The 24,539-nt window shown below is 39.3% G+C and overlaps 1 protein-coding gene across 1 annotated transcript in view; it reads left to right on the top strand.

The window, feature by feature from the left end:
- The window catches only part of PARD3B (par-3 family cell polarity regulator beta), a 313,146-nt gene that overhangs the window by 265,894 nt on the left and 22,713 nt on the right, over positions 1-24,539 (top strand). The window contains exon 16 of the mRNA XM_042474689.1: positions 4,971-5,015. Within this exon, the coding sequence (XP_042330623.1) occupies positions 4,971-5,015 (45 nt within the window). The remainder of the gene's footprint in view (positions 1-4,970; positions 5,016-24,539) is intronic.

The following is a 24,539-nucleotide window of genomic DNA, read 5'->3' as shown; positions in this document are numbered from 1 at the left end:
CCTGACATACAATGCTATTCCTCCTCCTTTCTTATTTGGCCTATTTCTCTTTAAAAGGTTATACCCCTTTATTACTACATTCTGATCATGAGATTCATCCCTCCAGGTTTGAGTGATGCCTATTATAATATGCCCATGCCTTGCCGCTTGGGGAGGGAAATAATGGCGTGCGCGCCTGTGGCGCATGCGTACCACTCTGCCACATGCATGAGCCCCATTATTTCCTATGAGGCTTGGGTATAGGTGGATTTTCCCTTACGTGGGAGGATCCGGAACAGATCCCCTGTGTAAGGAAAGGGCCCACTGTATATCATATTTGCTTTGCTTTGCTATGCTATGCTAGGAGTTCAAGTTCATCCTGTTTATTTCTCATGCTCTGTGCATTAGTATAGAGACATCAAAGACTGTGGGTCCTCCCCACTTGCTGCCTCTCACTGTTGGGTCCTTGCACTATTTGCCTTGTTTTCTCTATAATAGTTTGACTATTATCTCCACCCCTTGATGAACTCCTGCCTTCCAAAATACTGTCTCCCTCCCCTATATAACTCCATTTAAAGCCCTCCTGGTCAAATTTTTGAGACTGTTGGCAAAAACTTTTCTGCCAACTAGTGCGAGGTGCTTTGCTCCAGGTATGGCCACTATCATCTGTGAATTACAGCAAATATTAAAAGTGGCAACTATGATCAGACGTAGAGTTTGCGTTGGCTTCTTTGAGTGGGGAGCGTCAACAAAGTGTCGCACTGTAGCTTTCTTCCAAAAAGGAGAGGTCCTTTTCAGGATTCCAGCCAACCAAACAAGGCATTTCGCCACCACCCTCACCACTGTTTGTTTTCTTGCCTGTCCAAGTGGTGGTAGTATTCTTGAAGATTTCAGAACTTCTGCAAACCTTGGAGTTGCCTCCAGACACACTGTTTCTTCCCTCTTAGTTTTCAGTTACAATCTTGATAGTATTCCACCACCTGTGTTTCCTGATACAAGTAATGCTATATTTGACAGATTGTTAGAGTGTAGGGGAGGTGAGGAAACAAGAAGTGGGAGAGCTTGGGGACTGCTTCCTTTTGCTGGAAACTGGGGTAATATATGTTATTCTAATAATTGCAAATAAATGTTAGATTTTAAAAATCTGTATGTGACTTGAAAGTACCCACCTTGAATCACATTGTGGGAGAAATGCAGGATATAAATCTATGAAATAATAAATAAATATTCATTACCATCCATTTACATCAACACCAGAGGTTTAAGGTAAAAATCTAGTCTAGCAAACTCTTCTGTGTACCAGTCAGACAAGATAAATTGTAAATGTCTTTAACATAATACTCAAGAATGGCTCAGTAGTGTTGAATATCCAGGCCAATATTAAGATGATTTTTTCCCTCAAGTCTGTTCCATGAGAAGTTTTTGTGACAAAGGGGTGGTGGTTATGTCATGGAAACTGAGCAGAAGTGATAATGGCATACCGCAAGTTCAATTAGGATTTAGATTATTAATGTTTTACTGTATTCCATTGCAAGGGGATTAATCTGCTTCATTTAGTGCATGAGGAAGGAGGTGTAAAATAAGCTATGATGGCCTTAATTAACAGTGCATTACTTAGAAATGAGAGGCAGAGGTGCTATAAAGAAAAAAAGGAACTATTTGCATTATCTTGGTGATAACAATACCACACACAGCACAAGTGAGGAGAATATAAAGAAGAAAACATATTCTTGTGAATTGCAAAAGTGAAGGTTTGTCCACACATTATTTTTGCAGAATGCCAAGGGATAAATTATTTTTTTTTATCTAAGCACCTCTTCATCTATTTCCATGTAAATTCTTGCTAAATGGTGGCAGAATATCCTAGATACTTAAAGATGTTTGCTACTTCCTTTCTTTTCATGCAGTGCTTTCTTCTCGTTCTCTCTTCAACCAGGAGATTCGGGAGAAAAAGCCCCCTTCCATTTGGTACAAGAAGAGCACTGTATTTTTTTTTTTAATTCTCCAAGCTAGTGCACAAACTGCACTTGTGATGGAGGAAAAAAGAAAATTACTTTGTAGTAGCAACAGGAGTCATCATGGTGTAGTGGTCTGAGCACTGGACTAGGATGGGTTCAAATCCCCACTCAGCCAAGGAAGCTAACTGTGTGACCTTGGACAAGCTTCACGAAGGCCCTATACAGACAGGCCAAAATAAAGCTGCTTCAGGTCACTTTGGAGGTATGGTGTTTCAATGATGCATGCGTCCTAAAAGTCTGGAAGCTGCACCAAAGCTGCACTCCAGTTCTTAGGACTGGAGCATGGCTTTTGTGGCTTCTGGACTTTTAGGATGCATGTATCATTTAAACAGCACACTTGCAAAGTGACTCAAAGGAGCTTTATTTTGGCTGCCTATATGCCATCCCATTGGATGTCTGCCCTTTTGATCAGCCACATAGTCACACCTGTGATCCTCCACCAGTACAGGGCATGGGAACATTGCTATGCTCAGTAAAACACTGTCAAAGCACAATCAAGGTGAGATCCTCCCTACATGCCCCCTTCACACGCATGTCCCCTCTTCAAATGTCTGGTTTGCATATGTTGTACAGTAATTACATCCATTGAAGGTGTCACACTTTTTTGCATAGCTGCCTTGCTCCATCCTTTTTAAATGGACAGCTGCACCATTGCATTTATATGCAGCTTTAGGGTTAGACTTAGGGGTTGGGATGGATTGCTCCTTTGGAAATGCAGGGTTGAAGATGGGCATTTTCCAGGCTAAATCAAAATATTCCAGGTTCTTTATGCTCCAGTTTTTAGTCCCGGCTTCAGTCTAGTTTCTGACCACTTTGGAAGCGTGCATCATCTAAATGCCCCACCTTCAAAGCAGTTTGAAACTGCTTTATTTGGCCTGTGTGTTTCACCCCTATGCTCAACTGTTTCATTTTCCTTTCAGGTATTGGTGAATACTTATAACAGTGGATTTAGTTCATTACTTTAGAGTTAAAAATGTCAATTTCCAGTGGAAAGAGCTTCCACTTAAAAATAGCATCTAAAATGTGCATAAAAGGATGGATTTGAGCCAGAATTTGACATGTTCTCTGAGTAATATGCGACTGTCCCTAGATGAAGAAACACTGCAGTGGAGAAATAAGAGCTGCTGGAGTCATGTTATTGGCACAATCATTGACTTAAAATTAATTGATGGTGCTATATCTTTATTACACTGAAAGGGCTGTGTAAGGATAATATCCATCTGGAGAGCTAGCGACTGATTTCCCCCCGCCCCAGACTGTAAATATGTTTAGATCAAGGAAGGTAATTTATTTATATCCTTAAAAGCATACAATAATGTTTTGCATTTGGAAACAGGACCTTGGCTGATTAATTTGCTTTTTAGATGATATTTTTGGTTAGGCTTTCTAGAGACTACTTGTGAATTTTATTGAGGTTTCAGAGTACTGGATATTTTTCATTGTGTTGTAGCTTTCTCTAAATCCTTTATTTTTTTACTTCAACTTAGCTTTTCTTTCCTCTTTCCCCCTCCAAAAAAGAAAGAATGAATGAATGAATGAATGAACACAAGCTGTGGTAGAGATATGCCTGTGTTGAAGAGCAATACTGTTGCCATCTTGAATGTAATGAATTAATCTTGACCTGCCAAGTTTATCATGTTAAAAGCTTTTTGTTCTGGAAAGCCTGTGTATTCTTGGAGGCTGGACTAATTCTGCTACAACAGATTTCCACCAGCATCTCCCTTGCATTTCATCTGTCTAGCAGTCAGCACAGGGTTAATGGAAACAAATAAGCAGGAGGTACAGTGTGAAACACTGTATATGAACCCTGGGAAAGGAGCAGGATTTTGGGTCCTAACAGGAACTTCTTAGGATCTACCTGGGTGGATTTCCATTGTAACCACCATAGGACCAAATTACTATATTACTGTCTCCTGTTCTCATGCCTTCTTCCGTTCACATTGACCCTCTCACATTGGCTGAATTCTTTAAAAATTAGCAGCACAAGACCAAACTATATGACAATCATTGATAGTTTGGCCCTAAAGTGCTAAAAACTATGGTTTGCATGTAACTGAACATTTATACCTTGTTATTTTGGCATTGCATGAATAAGTAGGATAGTACGTCAGTTGGACTCCTATTTTGTGATGCTTGCCTTTTCTGATATGGCTAAAGTTATCTTCTCTTTTGATCCTGGATTAATCAAAACCCCAGATGCTTTGCAACACATTCAAATTGGCAGAAAGGGTAAGCGTTTACAGTCAGCCCACCATATCTACAAATTCAACCATCTATGGGTTGAAAATATTTTAAAAATATATAAATTCCCAAAAGCAAACCTTGATTTTGCCATTTTATATAATGGACACCATTTTACTATGCTGTTATATTTAATGGGACTTGGGTATCCATACATTCCGCAAGGGTCCTGGAACCAAACCCCAGCAGATAATGAGGTTCATTAATATGTGTTCTAAAATGGCCGCAAAAGTTTGATTTTGTACTGCCAGTGCAGAACTGCCTTTCATCCTCTAAGGGGGCCATCACCTGCATTTTTATCCCCTGCCTTGTGAGAGAGGCAAGTATTCAGACTCTTGGACAATCTGGTAGGATCACCATCAACTCCTCTGCCTCATCAGCTCTTAGGGGTCTAGTCAAGGTGTTAATATCTATGGAAAAGTAGATCCTGAAAGGCAGCCCAATGTCACAACAACTGAACACAAAAATACCACAGAGGTGTACAACATAAAAGTCACAATGATAAAAAATACAAGCAAAAAGATACCTAAGTTGCCAGTCTGGACAATATGTACCTTCATTACTGAAACTATCAGTTTAACTAGTTAATTAAAGTGGGGGTAGGAAAATATTGGAAATGTTTTTCACTGTGGAAAATAATCTGACATCTGCTTAATTGTTGCTGAATTCAGGGCAATTCCTGATCTTTGTGTGTTTCTCTCTTCTACCTTCCCCCACCCATGCTTCTTCCAGTGGCAGATGAAAGCAATGTGAGCTTGTTGACCAGGCATCAACAAGGTAAGATATATTTGTTTTTCCTTGTTTTGATGATCGCTTGCAAATGAAACAGTGTTGAATTATCACCTATCTAGTTTAGAGAAACTGTAGTCACTGGTTGTTGCTGTTATTGTTGTTTAAACTTATGTAATTAATCTAAGGCTTATCTCTATGCTCTGCAATGATAAATTAAGATTTATCTGTTTGTTGGCATTTTACTGAAAATTGAGTCATTTGCAGTAACAGCAATAGTATGGCTCTTTTTTTAACGAACTTGAGTAGGTAAGCAGAATAAGAACTAAGTTCAGTGAACAGCTGTACTACGCTGTTGTGCTGCAATTTATCCATAAATTGGGCTGTTCTTTTTTTTTCCAAATCAATAAGAAAGAGAGTAAGCATTAAATCCAAAGGAAGTTAGACATGAGTGGAATCATAGAACCATAGAGTTGGAAGAGACCCCCAAGGGCCATCCAGTCCAACCCCATTCTGCCATGCAGAAAATCACTGTCAAAGCACCGCTGGACCATCCAGCCTCTGTTTAAAGGCCTTCAAAGAAGGAGACTCCACTACACTCTGTCAGACAGCTCTTACTGTCAGGAAGTTCCTCCCAATGTTGAGGTAGAATCTCTTTTCTTGTAGCTTGCATCCACTGTTCTGGGTCCTATTCTTTGGAGCAACAGAAAACAAGCTCATTCTATCCTCAGTATGATATCCTTCAATTATTTAAACAGGGCTATGATATCATCTCTTAACTGTCTCTTTTCCAGGCTAAACATACCCAGCTGTCTAAGTAATTCCTCATAGGGCATGGTTTCCCCATCCTTCACCATTTTAGTCTCCCTTCTTTGGACACACTCCAGGTTCTCAACATCCTTTTTAAACTGTGGTGCCCAGAACTGGACACAGTATTCCAGGCAAGGCCTGTAGTGGCACTGTTACTTCCCTTGATCTAGACACTGTACTTCGATTGATGCAGCCTAAAATTGCATTGGCCTTTTTAGCTGCTGCATCACACTGATTTGGGTCCAGGTTACCTACATGGTTTGGATCCAGGGTATCTAGAGGACCTCCTCCTACTGTATAATCTAGAAGCAACTGTCACCTCTCCAGTTATATGAAGAAGGTATTTGTGATGACTAGATTGTTGACCTCACAAAAGTCTATCAGTCACTTACCTGCCATGTTTCTTGAACCGACTCCAAAGCTCCTTTTTTCATTTTGCTCTACTTCCTACTTTGGCATTCCAGTCACCTATGATTAACAAGAACTCCTGTCTTGGTTCGTTGACAATTTCTTCCTGGACTCCATCATAGAATTTCTCAGTTTCTTCTTCTTCTGCCTCTGTTGTTGGCACATATACTTGGATTATGGTGATGTTTATTGGTTTTCCTTGAAGCCTTATTGACATGAATCAGTCAGACTTTACTTTATGTCTTTTGACTGATTTTGCTATGTCTTTCCTCACTAGTAATGCCACTCCATTCTTTATCCTCTTTTCATTTTCTGAATAGTACACTGGGTAGTTATCCAACTCAAAATTACCCATTCCTATCCATTTTAGCTTACTCACTCCTAGTATTGTTATGTTTCTATACTCTGTTTCCTTTTTTACTATGTCTAGTTTCCGTTGATGCATAGTTCTCACATTCCATTTACCTGTGGCATGTGTAGTACACCTTTGGATCTTCTTTTAATTTTTAATGTCTCTACTACTGTCTCACCCAGTGTCACCCACCATTACTGCTGCCACCCAGAAACTATTTTTCAGTCACATGAGGTTTCTCTCTAGATCCCCCTTTTTCTTTTCCCTTCAAATCCTTCCTTCTCAAAATAACCTTATCTCAGTTCTGTCCCAGTGCAAAGCCCCTAACCCTCGCCTCTCAAATCTCCAGTAGTAGGAGACATATAAGTAAAGCAGAGAGCCAGCATGGTATAGTAGTCTAACTTTTGGCCTAGGACTCCAGGCTCAAATCCACAATCAGCCATTGAAACCCATTGGGTGGCCTTGGCCAGGTCACACACACTCAGCCCAATGGCAAACCTGCTCTGAATAAATCTAGTAAAGAAGACCCAAGCATAGGGTTGCCGTAAGTTGGAGCTGACTTGAAGAAACAGAGCAACAATAAGTAAAATGCTCTTACCATTTTTTATTACATTCTTTTGATAATCATTTTACCATGAAGGATCTGATGAGATTTGTGTATTGTTGGGTTTTTTTAACTCACTTTGAACTTTTCGTGCTATAATGTCATATTTGAAACTGCATTACTTAAGGGGCCTTCATTGAGCTTCAGGGATCACGTGCCAGGCATACAACTGTTTGGACCATAAAATACAAAGCTCCCAGATTTATGGCCATACATTTGCTCATCAAACCTGAGAGGACTGAATGTTCCCTCATGTCAGATGTTCGCTAGATTTTGACATGATTCAGGCCCAGAAGTCACTACTGGTTTTGACACCTCACCCCACTCAAAAACAGCTTTGGAGGGCAAAACCTGGAAAAACTGCCGTCTTGTCCATAGAAGATGTGAGAGATCTTTTGGGGAAAAAAATAGCTATAGGGTGCAAGACATGGGGCAAAGGGCTGCACTGGAGCCCTTGGGTGATCCACATTTGCTATGCAGGCTGCACTTTTCTCACTCTTGTGTTATATAAAGAACTCCCCCTGGAAGCCAAGATGATGAAAGTGAAGCTGTTGTACTTTGGCCACATCATGAGAAGGCATGACTCACTTGAACATTAATACCTGGAAAGGTGGACGGCAGTAGAAAGAGAAGAAGACTACACACCAGATGGCTAGGCTCAATTAGGGTGGCCACAGGCCTGAATCTACAGGACTTAAGCAGACCTGTGGAAGACAGGGGTCTCAGAGGTGTCTCATTCACAGCAACAACAAAAACTTAATAATCCTAGATAATATCTTTAATTTGTCTAGAATAAGTGTTTATTCAAACAATGACTACCATATAAATGGCACTCCTGTTCAGATTTTGTGACCTCTACACTACTAAGATTTCATCAGAGATAGGTACGTAGCCATGTAGATTGCCTTTTTGTTTCGTTCCAACTCTCATTTTTCCCTTCTCTATACTAAAGATACTTTTTCTTTTCAAGATGAGATTTTCAAGAAATAACTTCTTTTTTCCCCTGCACCTGAGATTCCCCCCCCCCCCCTTTCCCCCGGTTCACCCTGAAGAGAGCATCAGACTGTGAAAAATCTTCCATGCAGTGACTCATCAGTTGGAAAGGTGTGCTCTGCTATTATTCAGAAGGAGGCTTGCAAAAGTTGCAGCTTCACTTAAATTTGCCAAAGATAAATGGAAGCCTTTCCTATTCAAACCATGTTGGAACAAAGCCCACCACAGTCATAATGGCTGGCAAGGAATTGCTCAGAAAGTTAATAAGCTACCATTTCACGTTCTTTCTGCATGTATGCATGTGTTATGTCCAGAAGCATAAAAGCAAACAACAAGAGGGACCCTGACATTCTATGACCTAGTGAAAGGCAGATTATTTATTATTATTATTATTATTATTATTATTATTATTATTATTAATTTTAAAAATTCTTATTTTCACATATTAATTCTGGGATTTGCTTCCCACACACATACACATATACACACACATGCAGAGACCCCTGCGTGTGCAACATGGGATCTTGGGGGTGCTGCCACTATTCCTTGCTGAGAGAGTTTAATCTGTGGCATAGTATTAGGATGATAGTCAGGTTATTGAGCCACAGTAGCTGCCCTTGCTCAGAAACGCTCAAGTAGAATAACATCATGTAGATTTCCACCACCACCCCCTCTAACTGTACTTCTGTGGTAAAAAAGTTTCAAACCTGACAGGAGGAAATGGTATTAGGGGTATAGCGTATTCAAACCTGCTGGGAGGAAATGGTATTAGTGGTGTTGCCCATAAGCATGTGAAATGGCAATTTTAATCCAAGATATAAATGTATAGCTAACAGTTGTGTATTACAGTTGTTATAATAGAATGCATTGGAAAGATTTATGTAGAGGTTCTTGTTTGTCTACAAAAATTCTGCCCTTTTGCCCCTTTTATGCAAACTCACAAATAGTGTTCCATTAGCCTCAGAGCTATTTGCTTATTTTCATTTTTCATACGACTCCTTTATTTTATTTTATTTTATTTAATGCTTGGGACTCTCTTAATATGTATTGACTGTCTGCTGAGGTCTCTGCTGACACAGCTCCTTAAAAATGATGCAGTACTGGAAAAAAGCTGATGAGTCTTTCTTTACGAGGTTTGACATATTAATTAGTGTAATGGACTAAAAGAAAGAAACCTTTGCTATTTTCTCTTTTAATTTTCTAAAACATACGTATATTGAGAGTTTAAATCCAGTAGCAGCCAGCAAAGGGCTAACATGTGCCAGGGATGCCCCATCTTCCATGAGATGAAGACAGTGATCTTTTTTCCTTCATAAGGTGCCCACCAGTTGCAGTGCTATGGTCTTTTTCTTACATGAACAAGGGGGGGGGGGTTCTTCCTCTGTAGACTGATAATATTATGCATATACTTTATTACATAAACACCAGTAAAAGCTGAATTTTCAGTGTTTTAAAGTTGAATGTATTTCATGAGGTATTACTTTCTATGTACCACTCAAAGGAGCAATCTCATGTTATGTAATGCTTACAGTGGGAAATTGCACTTCATCGACATAAATGAAGTTGGATGTTAAGTAAGACATGAGATGCTATGGCACAAATGTTCTGTGTCATTTTACCTGGTATATACCTCACTTCCCACCAAAGCTATTGTAGGGGCTACATCCAAGAGGGAATTGAGATCCCTGGAAATGAGGTTTCTAGAAAGGAAGACATTAGAAGAAAAGACTGAAACTGATGACTGTACCTAGCCTGGGGAAAAACTAAAGGAGACAGCAATATTACAGGCATGCCAAGAGAGGATGATTATCCACTGCACAGACACTGAGAAAAGCCAAGGAGAAATGGGTTTAGATTGAATTAGATTATACATTAGGATCTTAATAGAAGAACATAAAGAGAGCTGTGCTAGATTATAGCTGTGGAGTCCAGCACCATGTGTCTGTCGATGCCAGCCAGATGCCTATGGGAAGCCAAAAGCAGGAAATAAGTCCAGTAGTGTGTAAACAAGAAGTTACTATTAAAATGGATGCTATTGCTAAAAGTAGGCATCTAGTGTTCCTGTCCAGGGATGAACAACTTTGCAAAGGCTCAAGTGAATTTATTTATTTATTTATTTGTATTTTTTTGTCCCTGGGACCCTCTGTTGCATGGATTAAAATACACCAAACTAGCAGAGGCCAAAAATTGTTTTTGGTCTTGAAAAGAGGGATTTTAAAAAAAAAGACAAAAATTTGTGCGGAGCATATGCCTTATTTAAAAGGTGAATTAATTAATCTGGATTCTTCCGAAGTTATACAGTACTTGATTTTTGCCAGAAAAAACATCCCTGGGATCCACATATGTCCTCAGGACCAGATTTTGCCTATCTCTGCTCTGTTTCATGAATTTATTTAATTCACTATAAACTCATCAGTTAATTGTATATCCATACCTTATAGCTGTAGATTCAATAAACTGAATACCTAATGTATGAAGAAATACTTCTTTGTCTCTTCTAAACCTATTGCCCCTCCATTTTGTTGCATCAGTCTGTCGTTTCATTCATTCATTCATTCATTTAATAATCCACATTTCTTCCAAGCTGGGATCCAAGGTGGTGTACAGTCTTTTAAAAATACATTAGAAGTTCTTAGTACACAGGTTAACACACATTTAGGAGAAGCCGTATTTGGCCATATAGCAAAGTACAATAACATCCAAAATCCAGAAAAAAGTGATACCTTTATTTGAACAACCAAAATGAACAAAAATTTTGTGAGCCTTTGAAGTTCCGCTGGCTTCTTCACCAGGCAAAATATTTATTTATATCCCATCTTTCCCCCAAAACTGGGACTAAGGGCAGCTTACAATATTAAAAATGACAGTACAATTAAAAGTTATAAAGAAATGGTACATTAAAATGGAATTAAAATTAAAAAGCTATATTTTTTCTACAATGTAGATGCACAGAGAAATCCAGGTTTTGTAGGCTGGTGTTCAACCTGAATAATATCACATAGACTAGATGATCCCATTTCAGTCAAAAATTCACAATGTGATGTAGGGTCAAAACACAGTGCAGAGATAATCCAGTTTGAGAGCACTTAATCTGCCCTGACTCAGTGCTAGAGAATATTGGGAATCTTAGTTTATTGTGGCACCAGAACTGTCTGATAGAGAAGGCTATCACAAAACTACAGTTCCCAGGATTCCCCAGCATTGAGCCAATGTAGTTAAAGTGATCTCAAAGTGGATTACTTCTGCAGTGTGTTTTGGATCTTACTTTAAAAAATGGGTTGGTGTGATACTGCTCACCTTTGAGCCAAGGGATAATAAATTACCGTTTGGAATGATTCATCCAGTCGCAAATGTAGCAAAGGTCTGAAGATCCAGTCTTATATCTTTCAAAGAACTCCAACCCAATTATACATATCATCCTAAAAACCTGGGCTCTTTTGTTCTTGCTAGGATTAGTTATTGCTTGAATTACACTCCAGTGTTCAAGTTTATAGAGACCACACACTTCCAGCTGACAACCAGACAAAATGCAGCTTAAAATTTTGGAAATCACACATGGGACCTAATTCTGTTAATCAGGGGTACATGAATGGAAAAAATGTGTTGCAGTGTCTTGTAAAAATCCCAAATGACCCTGCTTGCAAAATTCCCCATAGATAACCACTTGGAGAATAACAAAGCTGAAATCCTTTTGCACTGAAATCCATTGACCAAAAGGGGGTGGGTGGGAGATATGGTTTTTAAATTGCTGTGCTGTTAGATTGCTTCCTAGAAAGTCTGAAAAACTGGCATACCTTCTTCAAACACACTGACTTTAGGACAGCAGGAAAGCTACGAAAGCCTCCAAACAAAAGGGAGCAAGGGAAATAGCCTGGAGAGCTTCTGTACTATGTCAACCTGGTTACATCATAGCCAGGCCATTTAGAGATGTGGAGTTCTTTTGAACTTGCTCTGGCTTCCCTCAGCATTTGGCTTCCGGCTATGTACCTCTAGTCAGTGAGTGTCTGGAAAGCTTTTCAGTCCCCCCCCCCCTCCAATGGTTGAGAGGTCAGCAGATGTGCAGGAGGAAAGTGTGGGAAGGGGGAACCCCTTGTTCCATAGAGACTTGAGAAGCTGGCTGCTGTCACTGGCAAGTGCTGTGAATTTCAGCATGCTACTAAAGAAACCTGTAGTCACTGATGAGTTCCTAATTTTCCTTAATCCGTTCCCTCCAGATGCTAGGTTTCTCTGCTCATGACACACTTCTGGCAGTGGGCATGCTGAAACCACTGATGCCTTGGACTTAATGAAGCTGGAACACTTCCCAGATAATACATCTGCCCTCCTAGTTTACCTCAAAGTGTGGGGAGGAAGATTAGCAACATAGCTTTTTTTGTTCTAGTTACAATGCAGACTTGAAAGAATTGGCTACTACCCGCCATTCATATAAGACAAAAGAAGGGCTTTGTCCAAAGCCCTGTTGCATCTTCTCATTGCTCCGTACTCCCTCCTTTTTGCTGATCTTACTACAGATGAAGAATTCTTGAGGGTAACAGTCTGGTTGTATCCTGTTTCCACAAGCAGTGTGGGATCTTATTTAAAACAGAAGCAAGCAATCATGCAATTTTCTCATTCAAATTCTACTTTATCCCCTTTTTGGTTTAGTTCTGCCTTCAAGTCACCTGTTGACTTATGGCAACTCAATGAATTTCATAGGGTTTTCTTGGACAAGGAATACTCAGAGGCGGTTTTGCCAGTTGCTTTCTCTGAAATATAGCCTACAGCACCTGGTGTTTGTTGGCAGTCTCCCATCCAAGTATAGTGCACATGCCCTTTGCTTACTTTAGAACTTGGTGCTTGAGAACAACCCAAGTGTCTTTAATAATGCAGATAGAAGCACCTTTTCTAGATTTGCCTGCACTGTGTTACCTCTCAAAAGTCATATTACATAGAGTGTATCTCTGTTCTTTATGAAGTTGTGCAGGTCATCACATTTATGAAATACAGCTGTTATGCTGTTTACATGGATGAGTATTAAGGGTTTATATAAAAACTGGTTACATTCTTCCACATGGACTGCAATGTCAATTCGAGCAACAGTGCCTTGGAAAGCAATTATTATAGATGCATGAACATACTCCTACAGATGATTAATGTCAGGAACTTTAGCAGTATACAGATAATTATTTGGGCAGTTCTGGTTAGCTTGTTCCTTCTTACAGTTTCCTGAGCATGAGGGCAGAGTGGAGTGGAGGAGAGAACTGAAGATTTCGAAACCTGTGGTTCCGAATTATCATGTGCATTTTAGTCTATTTTATTTCAGTGCAGTGGTTTTAAATATATATATTTTGACTTCTATTATCATCAATGGAATTGCTTTTCTTAACTTTAGACATGCAAGACTATAGATATAACAGATCTTATTTATATTTAAGGTACATGAAATAGTGATATTAGTGGTAAGGCATACCTATTTTATCTGTAGAGCAATGAATGGATGAACAGGAAAAACACAACAAAAATATTGGTTCTGCTAATGGCAGATACCTCTGAGATGTGGCTTTTGGACTGTATATGTGTATTATCTTCAACTGAAAAAATGTTTTAATTTTAAATTATTTAGGAGTCTGAAATTTGAAAGATAAGCAGCTTAATTTTGAAAATTAACACAATATTGACATTGATAATAAGCATCTATACATTCTTTGTCGGCATCAGACATTATTAGTAATTGGTTTGTAGATTAAAATTCAGAAATATGTCTTTAGCTTCTTCCAAGTCTGTGAAACTTCTACAATCCAGAATGATAAAGAACTCAACTGCAATGGCATAGTAATACTGTCAAAATATAAATGGTTGTCACTGACTAAGCACTGTAATGTACTGTAGAAATTATATGCTTTTTTCATAGAAGGTAAGAAAAGAAGCAAAGTTCAAATAGTACTCAAAATACATTTATCCTTGCTGCACAATGAATATTGTGTCCAAGTATTTTAGGAGCTGAGTATATTGTACTTAAAGTCTCTCCACCTCAAGACACTGCAAGAAGTTGGCTCCAACTCATTTTCAGGCTGATACTCACAGCATTCATCTGAATTACTATACTTATTTCAACAATTGAGGTTCATGCTGGATTGAATACATATCTATAGGAATTTAATTTTTTATTAGATCAGATGCTTCTTTTCATATGTAAGGGGGCACATCTAAGTGGATTAGAAAAAGGGGACAGGGACCTGCTTGAGTAATTGTACATATCAAAGAGAAGAATTGTTCTTCATATAATACTTAAGCCTCAAATGCCACAGTGAACAAAAAACTGTAACAAAAACCTTTCTGGTGGAAGGACAAGGTTAGAGAGAACCTACTGACAAAGAAATACACTGTATTGAACTAAGGACTACAGGCTTAGTTATTTTTGGTCACAGCATTTAAGGCACAGCAATCTCTGTGTATTATTCTCTTTGATTTCTATTGTTATTCCTTTTTGTTTTTGTTACTGAGCCCTCAACCAGAAAATATTCTAACATGACATAAACCCATTGGCATCTAACAAGAAGGGAAATAAAAACACCATTGTAGTATGATGTTGTCTGTGATGACCACAGAAACCAAAGTGCAGTGCAACTCCAAAGGTAAATCTTTGGGACATGGTCAAGGAACTTTTCTCCATATAGACATGATGAGGCCCTTTTCCTTGGTGTAAGGCATTGGCAAGGAGACAACTTTGGAATATGATATTGACCTTTTCTCACCCATGTTCAAGGTGAACAGGCTCAAAAGAGGTAAGAATTGTAAATAGGAGGAGGCCTAGTATACTAGATGAAAGGTCTGGATTTTTGTTTCCTTATCTTCAGGATGTTTATAAGGGGCACATTCATTAATTCATTCCACTATCACAATATTATATTTTCAGGTAGTATACCATATAAAACAACCATATAGCCAAAAGTCCTCCCTTGACTGTCTGTCTGTCTCAACTGATCTGAGGATGAAATTTTCATCGAGAAAGACCTCTGGGATGATGTAGCAATAGCCATAGCAAGTACATTTTTATACTGCTTATCAGTACACTTAAGCACTTCCTAAGCAGTTTACAAAGTGTAAGTATCCATGAGGATAGTCCTTCAGGAAAGCTGCCAGAGCTAGTGGCCATCACCAAATTATGTGACTAAAGTAGTACTTTTTAGATGCTGTCCTTTAGTAAATGTGTTCCGGAGAAGTAGGATGATGCATAAATGAGAAAGATGAAGAGAGAACAATTCCTTTTTCTTTTTTAAGAAATGAGAAGATTTGTGATTGTACTGTGGAAAAGTATGAGAAGCTTGATACTATTCAAGACAAATATGGGTGGAATGTATCCCTACCTTTCTTAAATATTAGAACTGAAAGTAAAAGATCCACATGCATTGTTCTCATTCCCATAATCAGAATCCAACTAAGGAAGGTAGCTGACTTCTTTAGAGGATAGCATAAAGTGGTCTGTGCAGCGCTTGGGAATAAGCAGCAGGAGTTTGTACTATTCTGGAATTTTCATGAGCTACATTTCATTTTCTTTCTTTTTATCTTGAGGGACCTGATCAAAATAATCATGACTACAAATAAGCCATTTGAGCTTTGAGGAAGGACCTCTTGCCAACCATCTGTCCATTGGAGTGCTGCCTAGGCGTTCTTAATATCTGCCAAGAATATAAGATGGTTATCTAGAATTGGCTCTGGGCAAAAGATTGTCTTAAAATTTTATTGTGCCCAGTCTGAAAGAAACTATGTTCATTCTGATGCCATGTTTTCTTAAATATGCTTTCCCCCTTTTCTGTATAAGAAATGTAAGAAATTCTGGGAAAGCAGAAAACTCTCAAGTCTTTTCAGCTAGATATCAAGCATATTAAAAGTACAGGAGCCTGTTCCAGTTAAAGCTTGTGTAGAAGAGGGAAGGTCGACAAGTTCTGCTTGTTGATAACATTGTCTTCACCCCATTATCTTCAGCGTTCTTTGAAGAGTATCAGCTTAATCAGACAATTTTGATCCTACTAGGAAAGAATTCGTTATCATGCAAACATTTCAGTGCAAAGTGCTGAGATATTCAGCATAGTCAAAGTACTAAGCAAGATGTGTGCATGTGGATGGTCACCTATCAACTTCAAGTCACTTATCAACGTATGGTGACCCTATGAATTTTATAGAATTTTCTTAGGCAAGGAACACTCAGAGGTGGTTTTGCCAGTTCCTTCTTCAGAAATCTAGCCTACAGCACTTGATATTTATTGGCAGTCTCTCACTAAAGTTCTAACTAGGGCTTAACTTTCAAGATTAGATGGGATCTGGTTTCTCAGCACTGGCTATACTGGTTAGGACTATTGGGATTTGCAGTCCGTTACCATCTGCCATATGCTCTCCACCTCACATTAATATAATTCACAAGATCTTAAAGCAGCCTAATTGAGCTATTTGAAAAAAATAAATTAAAGAAAATTTGTGCTCTTTTACTTAGGCTACTGTATCTTTAAACTCCAGCATTAGGCAAACAATAAAAAGCATACAATATTCTTTGGCTGAAGCACAATCTAGTTGACCTCTTGTTAGAAAAAGTGTAATCATTAGAACTGTTGTATACATTCTTCAGACTGGTTAGACAGATTATGTTTGCATAAACGGAGAGGAATTTTCCAGGGATAAAAAGTCCAGCTACATGTGATAATCTCCCGAGCCCTGGAGATCCTAACTCACCCTCCACCATTGACAGCCATCATCATTACCTCAATATACTCTTTTTACTTGCACTGTCACATAAATCCCTACCTACCTCACTCCAGTGCAATTCTGTCTCCTCCCTCTGCCAAAGATAATGTCTTCAAATGTCAGCAAGAGCAGATACACACAGGCAATGTTATGTTTCTGCATATAGTTGTGTGCACTTAAAAAAAAAAACCAAAAGCACCCCGCACCCCAAAGCTAACTTGGCAGCAGGCAAAGGTCTGGTGCTCCTGAAATACACAAGCTTTAGGAAGAACTTCCTGATGATAAGAGCTGTTCAACAGTGGAACACTCTGCCTTGGAGAGTGATGGAATCTCCTTTGGAGGTTTTTAAACAGGCCGGATGGTAATCTCTCAGGAGTGCTTTGGTTGTATATTCTTGCATGACAGGGAGTTGAACAAGATGGCCCTTGTGGTCTTTTCCAGCATCTCTGATTCTAAGGTGCCAACAGTCTAGCACTTCAAAAAGGAATGAGTGATGTGTTGGTATACTCACTTGGAGAGCAAATTGTGTTTCTAGGTTCAAGGGGCAGCTGATTCTCCATGGCAAAAGAAAAGAAAAGAAGAAGTGAGATTAAAAGCAAAAGCACACTTCATCCCCATGTTTCCAGCAAAGAAGGCATATTTGCATTCAAGTTTACTCACTGACAGAGCTCCACCTGACAGAAAGCCCTGCATTTTCTGTGTTCTTGAATGCAAGGAACTTTCTAATCATATTCACCTGGTCATGGTTATAGATCCTTTTTGGAACTTCCTTGGCAACATGGGGAAAGAAAAAAAAATGATGTATGAACCTGGGGCATGTGTCACCACCTCCCTTTTCGCACTCATGAAACACATGGAGTGGGGCCAGATGAGGGTCTGTACCTGAGTAACATGACCTGTCAAGAAAACTGGAGGGAGGGATGGAGAGTCTTGTGGGGAGTTGAGAGCTCCCCAACCACTGGTTTAGCATGATATGGGACATGGCCAGTACATTGAATTGGTCTGTCTCAGGAAACACTACTGGATAGCAATTTGAGAGGTTAATAGTAGCATAAACTGTTGTAAGCTGGACTTAAGTCTGCAAAAATGCAGACCATGATAAATTGGTTAGTCTGTAGAGTCAGTCTGTTATTTTCCCACTAATGAGTAACATGCCTCTGGAAAAAGGAAAATAGCATCTGAAATAGTGAAGCAAAGTTTTGGATAGAAGCAATACAAAGCCATGACATTGTTACCATTAGCTGGCTTTCATGTTCTTGGAGGAGGCAGAGAGCAGAGGAAGATTCCATCATCTTAAGGGATGTTAGAAGTAATGTTTGGTGAATTTTTCTTCTCTCTAGTTGTTGATACTTCCTAAATAAATAGTGGTGGAGGTGTGTTGCAGCTACTGTAATTGTTAGTCTATTTAATGCCAAACAGATTTAGATGTGGCAGAAGCTGGTTTTAAGAGAAGTATATGTGAGACAGTGTGGCATAGTGGTTTGATCATTGGACTACAACTCTAGAGACCAGAGTTCGAATCCCTGCTCGGCTATGTAAACCCACTAGGTAACCTTGAGCAAGTCACATTCTCTCAGCCTTAGAGGAAGGCAAAGGCAAGCGTTTTCTGAACAAATCTTGCCAAGAAAACCCTATGATATGTTCACCTTAGAGTTGCCATAAGTAGGAAAAATTTGAAGGCATACAGCAACAAATATGAAGCTAACACATACATCATCCAAAATGGAAGTGTTCATATTTTTCTTTCAAAATATCACCGATGGTATAATTTCATAGTAAATTATTTGCAGAAACCATTGTTCTTTCTAATATTTCCCTTAAAACTGGACATAGCACATCCCCTTGTTCTTTATGAAGTGTCTGCAACAAGTGACATGCTAGAACAGTCTCCCACCCCCTAGCTGTCTTGGAAGATTATAGAGATGTGCTGCAGGACACTAAAGCTCCACATAGCCCCCTCCCCCCCAACACACACACATTACATTTTCTGCCACACAGCAGAGTTATGGAAATGTAAACTGCAAAGAGCTGCCTCCATTTGGCTAAGGATGGTTGACTCTATTGACAGAAGGTTCCTAAATCACTTTCTCTGGTTGGCAGAAAACAAATATTAAGGTTTTCTTCCTCTTGAATTTTATCTGTTACCTTGTAGTTGTTCTGGTCAATTTCACATGGAATGATTGTATCTCTCGCAAGTAAGTGTTCTTAACCTAAAGATTGTTGTAAACTGTTTGGCTTGCTTAACTTGAAATAATAATAATAATAATAATAATAATAATAATAATAATAATAATAATAATAGGGCCAGTGTGTCATGTAATCAGCTGGTTCATTCATGGAGTTGAGTGGGAATGACCATGAGGATTTCTTCCCCCCTTTTAAAATAAAGGAATATAAAATGAAAAGGATAAGGCATGATTCATCAGGAAAGGAGTTTCTCATGCCTGTTCAGTTACTACTTTTAAACAAACCCCTTTGACAGCATGGAGTAGTTGCTGTATTTTTGCTTGTGTAACTTGCATTGTATCAGATTTTCCTTTGAATTGAGGAAATGGTTATTTTGTGGTTGCAGTCTTTGACTTTAAACGATTTCCTATATTTAGATGACTGGGAGTGCTGAATGACTGAATGCGTTGGCAGCATAAATTGGGAGAGCACAGTGAAAGAGCCCAGGGAGAATCAGCCTGCCTTGGGTCAGCTTTTAGCATCCCACCCAGTCCAAAACTGTCAGGGGATTTGGCGCTTTGCTTGCACACTGCTCTCATTTTGACAAAGGCTGAAGAGGGAGAAAAGAGGACTGCAAACTGAAGGGATTGAGTGGCATTGTGGGCATGCTTTTGGTAGAGACAATCTCCTCCATGAGGGCCAGTGGAAGAATATATTGGACTGGGGAGACTGAGGTACAAATCCCTCTTCAACCCTAAAGCTTGCTAGGTTTTCTTGGGCTAATCTCGCTTCCTTCTCCCCACCCCACCCCACCCCCTTTTAGCTCCCAGGGTTTCCTCAGGGAAAAATCTCCAAATAGAATCCTGTCTACCCTAGAAAGTAGGTATGTTACAAATATCATTGGTTAACCAATTCAGAAAGTTCTCATGCACTCCATTTTTGAATGGTATGCATATTTAATGAAGGGATGGAGAATGTACACCCCTTCAGCTCTTATTGGACCGCAGCTCTCATTAGTCCTAGCCAGTTAATGTTATCATAGAATCATAGAGTTGGAAGAGACCACAGGGGCCATTGAGTCCAACCCCTTGCTAAGCAGGAACACCAATCAAAGCACCCCCAACAGAAGGCCATCTAGCCTCAGCTTTAAAATCTCCAAAGAAGGAGACTCCACCACACTCTGTGGAAATGTATTTCACTGCCAAACAGCTCTTACTGTCAGGAACCTCTTCCAGATGTTGAGGTGGAATCTCTTTTCCTGTAGTTTGCATCCATTGTTCCATGTCCTACTCTCCGGAGCTGTGGAAAACAGCTCTTTGATATGACATTCCTTCAAATATTTAAACATGATTTTCATGTCTCCTCTTAACCTTCTATTCATCAGGCTAAACATTCCCAAGTCCCTAACCTGCTCCTCATAGGGCATGGCTTTCAGATTGTTCACCTTTTTGGTCACCCTCCTCTGGACATGTTTCAGCTTGTCAATGTCTTTCTTGAATTGTCATGCCCAAATCTGCATAGTATTCCAAGTGAAGCCTGACCAAAGCAGAATACAGTGGTACTATCATTTTCCTTGATCTAAACACTATATTCCTGTTGATGCACTCAAGAATCACGTTGCCATTTTTGGTTGCCACATCACACTATTGACTCATGTTCAACTTGTGGTCTACTAAGACTACTAGATCCCTTTCACATGAACTGTTGTCTATCCAGATGTCTCCCATCCTATATCTGTGCATTTCATTTTTTATGCCTAGGTGTAGGACCTTACATTTGTTCCTATTGAAATTCATCTTGCTAGCTTTATCCCAGTTCAATAATATGTTAGGGTCATTTTGAAATTTGATCCTGTCCTCTGGGCTACACCTCCTAATTTGATGTGATCTGCAATTTTGATAAGCATGCCCTCTATTCCTTCATCCAAGATATTGACAAAGATGTTGACTAGCACTGGGTCCAGTACAGATCCCTGTGACACTCCACTAGTCACTTCTCTCCAAGAAGAAGAGGAGCCATTGCTGAGCACCCTTTGGGTTTGGCTAGTCAACCAATTACAAATCCATCTAACAGTAGCACTGTCTAGGCCACATTTTACTAGCTTTTTTGCAAAAAAAATAAACCTTGGAACTTAAGCAGGATCAGCCCTAGCTAGTAATTGGATGGAAGACTGCCAATGAATACCAGGTGTTGTAGGCTATATTTTGGAGGAAGGAGTTGGTGAAACCATCCCTGAGTATTCCTTGCCTACGAAAACCCTTTGAAATTCATGGAGTCACCATAAGTCAATAAACACACACACAGTGGCAGATTTTGGTGGCTAAATGTGTGGTAGCCACATTTTGGGTAGTATTCCTGATGGTTTCTATTTGTGAGGAATCTTCATGGAGATCAAGCTTGCGCAAAATATGGCTCTGGGGCTCTTGACCCTTCCTTCTAGATGCCCTGGACTAACTATTTTTTGGCAAAAGAGAAAGAAATTTTCTCCCATGGAAGCTTACAGATATGGCAGTTCACTTTTTAAATAAATCATAGCTCCCCCCCTTCCCAGCACTGCTATACTGTTTAGCCTTTAAAACATTTTTCAAGTTTTTCACATTTTTCATATTTGACCACATTCTGTTTGTTTGGTTGCTTGTTATTTTTCTTTTTCTGGTAGTCTGGCTTAGAACATTGCAGGCAGAAAATGAGCTCTGAGATGCACCAGTGTTACCTGGTGGTGATGTAGACCACCTCAGTATCCGCAGCAGTTAAGATTTTCTCTTTTGAAAGTCCGTGAATTCATCAAGAGTTTCAAAGATTATAAATTCAGTACATATGCTCAGCATCTCTGTACAGGTTTGTCTGTATTATCACTCAGGTCTTATTTGTTTTACGACCACTGTTTAAGCAATTTTCTTTTCATTTCTATTTCCTCTGTCCCTGCTGAGGGGGTTAAGCTCTGCCTCTTATGTTTGGATGGACAAAGACTGTTAATCTCAATACATGTGTTACTCTCCTTATCTGTGCTAGGGTGCTGCCTCATTTCCTCTCTACAATCAAACTAAAGATCATAGTCTCCTGGTACTTTTTTCTGTTTTAACTCCCCTGCATCTGCACCACAGCCTACCTCACAACTATTACAACAACATGTATTTATAAAGCCCTCTTCAGTGAAGAGTCTTCACCAAAGGACATAACATCAGACATATATAATCAAGAACAAAACACTAAAAGAGAACACTAAAGGTACCACTAAAGGTACTGATGAGGCATAAGGGCTTGAGCTTGAATCTTTTCCTGTAGATAAGATTGTTGAGATTTGTCTAATGAGAGTAATAAATTGCACAGGCAGTCATTGGGCTTTGATCCAGCTCATCCAATGGGTTCTGTCTTCACTACCTTTCCAACTGATAGACAATAGCTCTGTATGCAGCCAAGGTCTTGGTCAGTGCTGTGTAACTAGGTATGTTTTTGATGGTGCCAGAACTTCTAGGGCAGTTTTTGTTTTGCTTTCTTTGTTACAGTTGATTGATTAGCCAGATCATCTGGATTTAGTGCATCCACTGCAAACCTCTGGTCTGCTGAAATTTCTTCCAGCTCTGTCTCATTCCCTGATATTCTGGTAATCCGGCCACTCTTCCACTACTCCATGGTTGGACCTGAGATGTTACTGGGTAACTCACTGAAGGCTTGAGAGAAGAACTCCAGAAAGATCCTAGATAAGTCCTGACAATGCTTCAGTTTTGTAACAGTGGGAGACACAGGTGGTATCTTACAGAACACCAGAAAATGATCCAACATCCCTGCATCTATAACCTGAACCAGTTCAATAGTTAGGTTTCTAAACAGGAACAGATCCAAAGTTTCTCCAGCTACATGAGTGGGAAGTGTTTCCTCAGTCTTCAAATTGTTTACTCCATGCATTTGATGAAGTAGTACAGTCCATGAAAGCTGATGCCATCTAAAACTTTTTAGTTTGACTTGTCGCAGAAGAGAAATAGTGCACTTTTGCTTGTTCCATTCATTTTCTTAACAAGCACAGTCAAACGCTTTGATTGTTTTAACAAAAAGCGGTGTACAAGTAAAATTTTTATTATTTATTATTAGTTTGGTCCTGTTATCATCCTGTGCCAAAATCTTGGATAGAGCTTTTACTACCCAGCCTTCTCTCAATAACAGTTAAATTAGGAAGCAATGAATCTAAAAGCTCTCAGGAGTTTATGTGTATCTACCTTCCTTATGTGTTCAAGTGGAACTTCCCTGTGCTGGATTTTGTGAGGTAAGAGGCTCACTGAGCAATGAAAACAACTATCTGTTTCATGCCATTGTGTTTGCAGTTTTGATCCAGCACTGGTATCTTCACATCTTTGCAAATCTAATGGGGAAAAAACTCATTTCAGGGTGAAGCCTGAAATCATTTAGTCTAATTGCTCATATGAAGCTGCATGTTATCACAGTATGTATGTGGGACAGGTTATGTGGGTTGGCCCTAACCATTATTTCAATAATGGAATCTTGGTATAGGAGTTAGTGTAACTCATGTAACCCCACAAGAACTGGACTTTGATAAAGTAGCACGGGGCTGAACTTGTTAATAGAAAAGTTGTTTTCATGGTTTCTGAACCACTAGCACTCTATATATTGGGAAATTTTAGTATACTGTAGTGGGTCTGGTCACTTTTATAGCCTTGGATATATTTGTAACATGTTCATGTACTAGTGGATTTGTGATAAGGTTAATGGCTTGGATTTGACGTGGAGTTTAATTGTCTCACGGCTGGCAAATATTAGCATCTCACCTGGTGTTGAACGGTGAAGATTCAGGCAGTGCAATGTAGCCGAATGATAAAGGGCAAGCAAAATAAACACAGTACTTTATGTTCTCTTAATTCAGGTCTGAGGAGATTAGGATGAAGTGTTTATTTAGTTTGTCCGCTTCTTCAGATGTGCTGCCATATTGATTTCTTTTATTACTGGCAGCCATATAACCTGACCTCTTTCAGAACTTGTATTTTAAAAGCCATAAATTTTCACTTTACTTGTGAGCAAGCAAAGGTTGGACTCCTGTTGAAAGCCTTTTTATTAGTGAAGCTTTGCCTTGGTCTATGTTCCTTTGTCACCCATGGCAACAATATTTAGAGCTTCTTAAATTAAAGCGGCTTCTGGTCAGCTGTGAGGAGCAGGGATCCCTCATAAAGTGCACCCATGAACATTTGAATCCTCCTGAATTCACTGATCAGAAAAATAAAGCACAAGGGTTATTTTATTTTATTTTAGGGATTTATATCCCACCTTTCTCTCAAAATGGGATTCAAGGCAACTAGCTCATTCTGATAAATCTGAGGAGTCTGATAATATTTACATGTGCATACAAACTAGAAAACTCAATTCTCTTTTAACCTTATTCCCCCTTACCTTAATTTTTCCCCACATTGTGGCGATCCTTTTCATAATTCCTGGAAACAGAGCTTAAAGCCATCTTTATCTCACAGCTGCTTATTTGTGGTTTGAAAGGTTATTTTCTGTGAAAATTGGCAGG

This window comes from Sceloporus undulatus, chromosome 1 (genome assembly GCF_019175285.1).
Source record: "Sceloporus undulatus isolate JIND9_A2432 ecotype Alabama chromosome 1, SceUnd_v1.1, whole genome shotgun sequence".
In the NCBI taxonomy this organism is placed as follows: Eukaryota; Metazoa; Chordata; class Lepidosauria; order Squamata; family Phrynosomatidae; genus Sceloporus; species Sceloporus undulatus.
The sequence above is the reverse complement of the archived record's forward strand: the minus strand, read 5'-3'. Positions and strand labels throughout refer to the sequence as shown.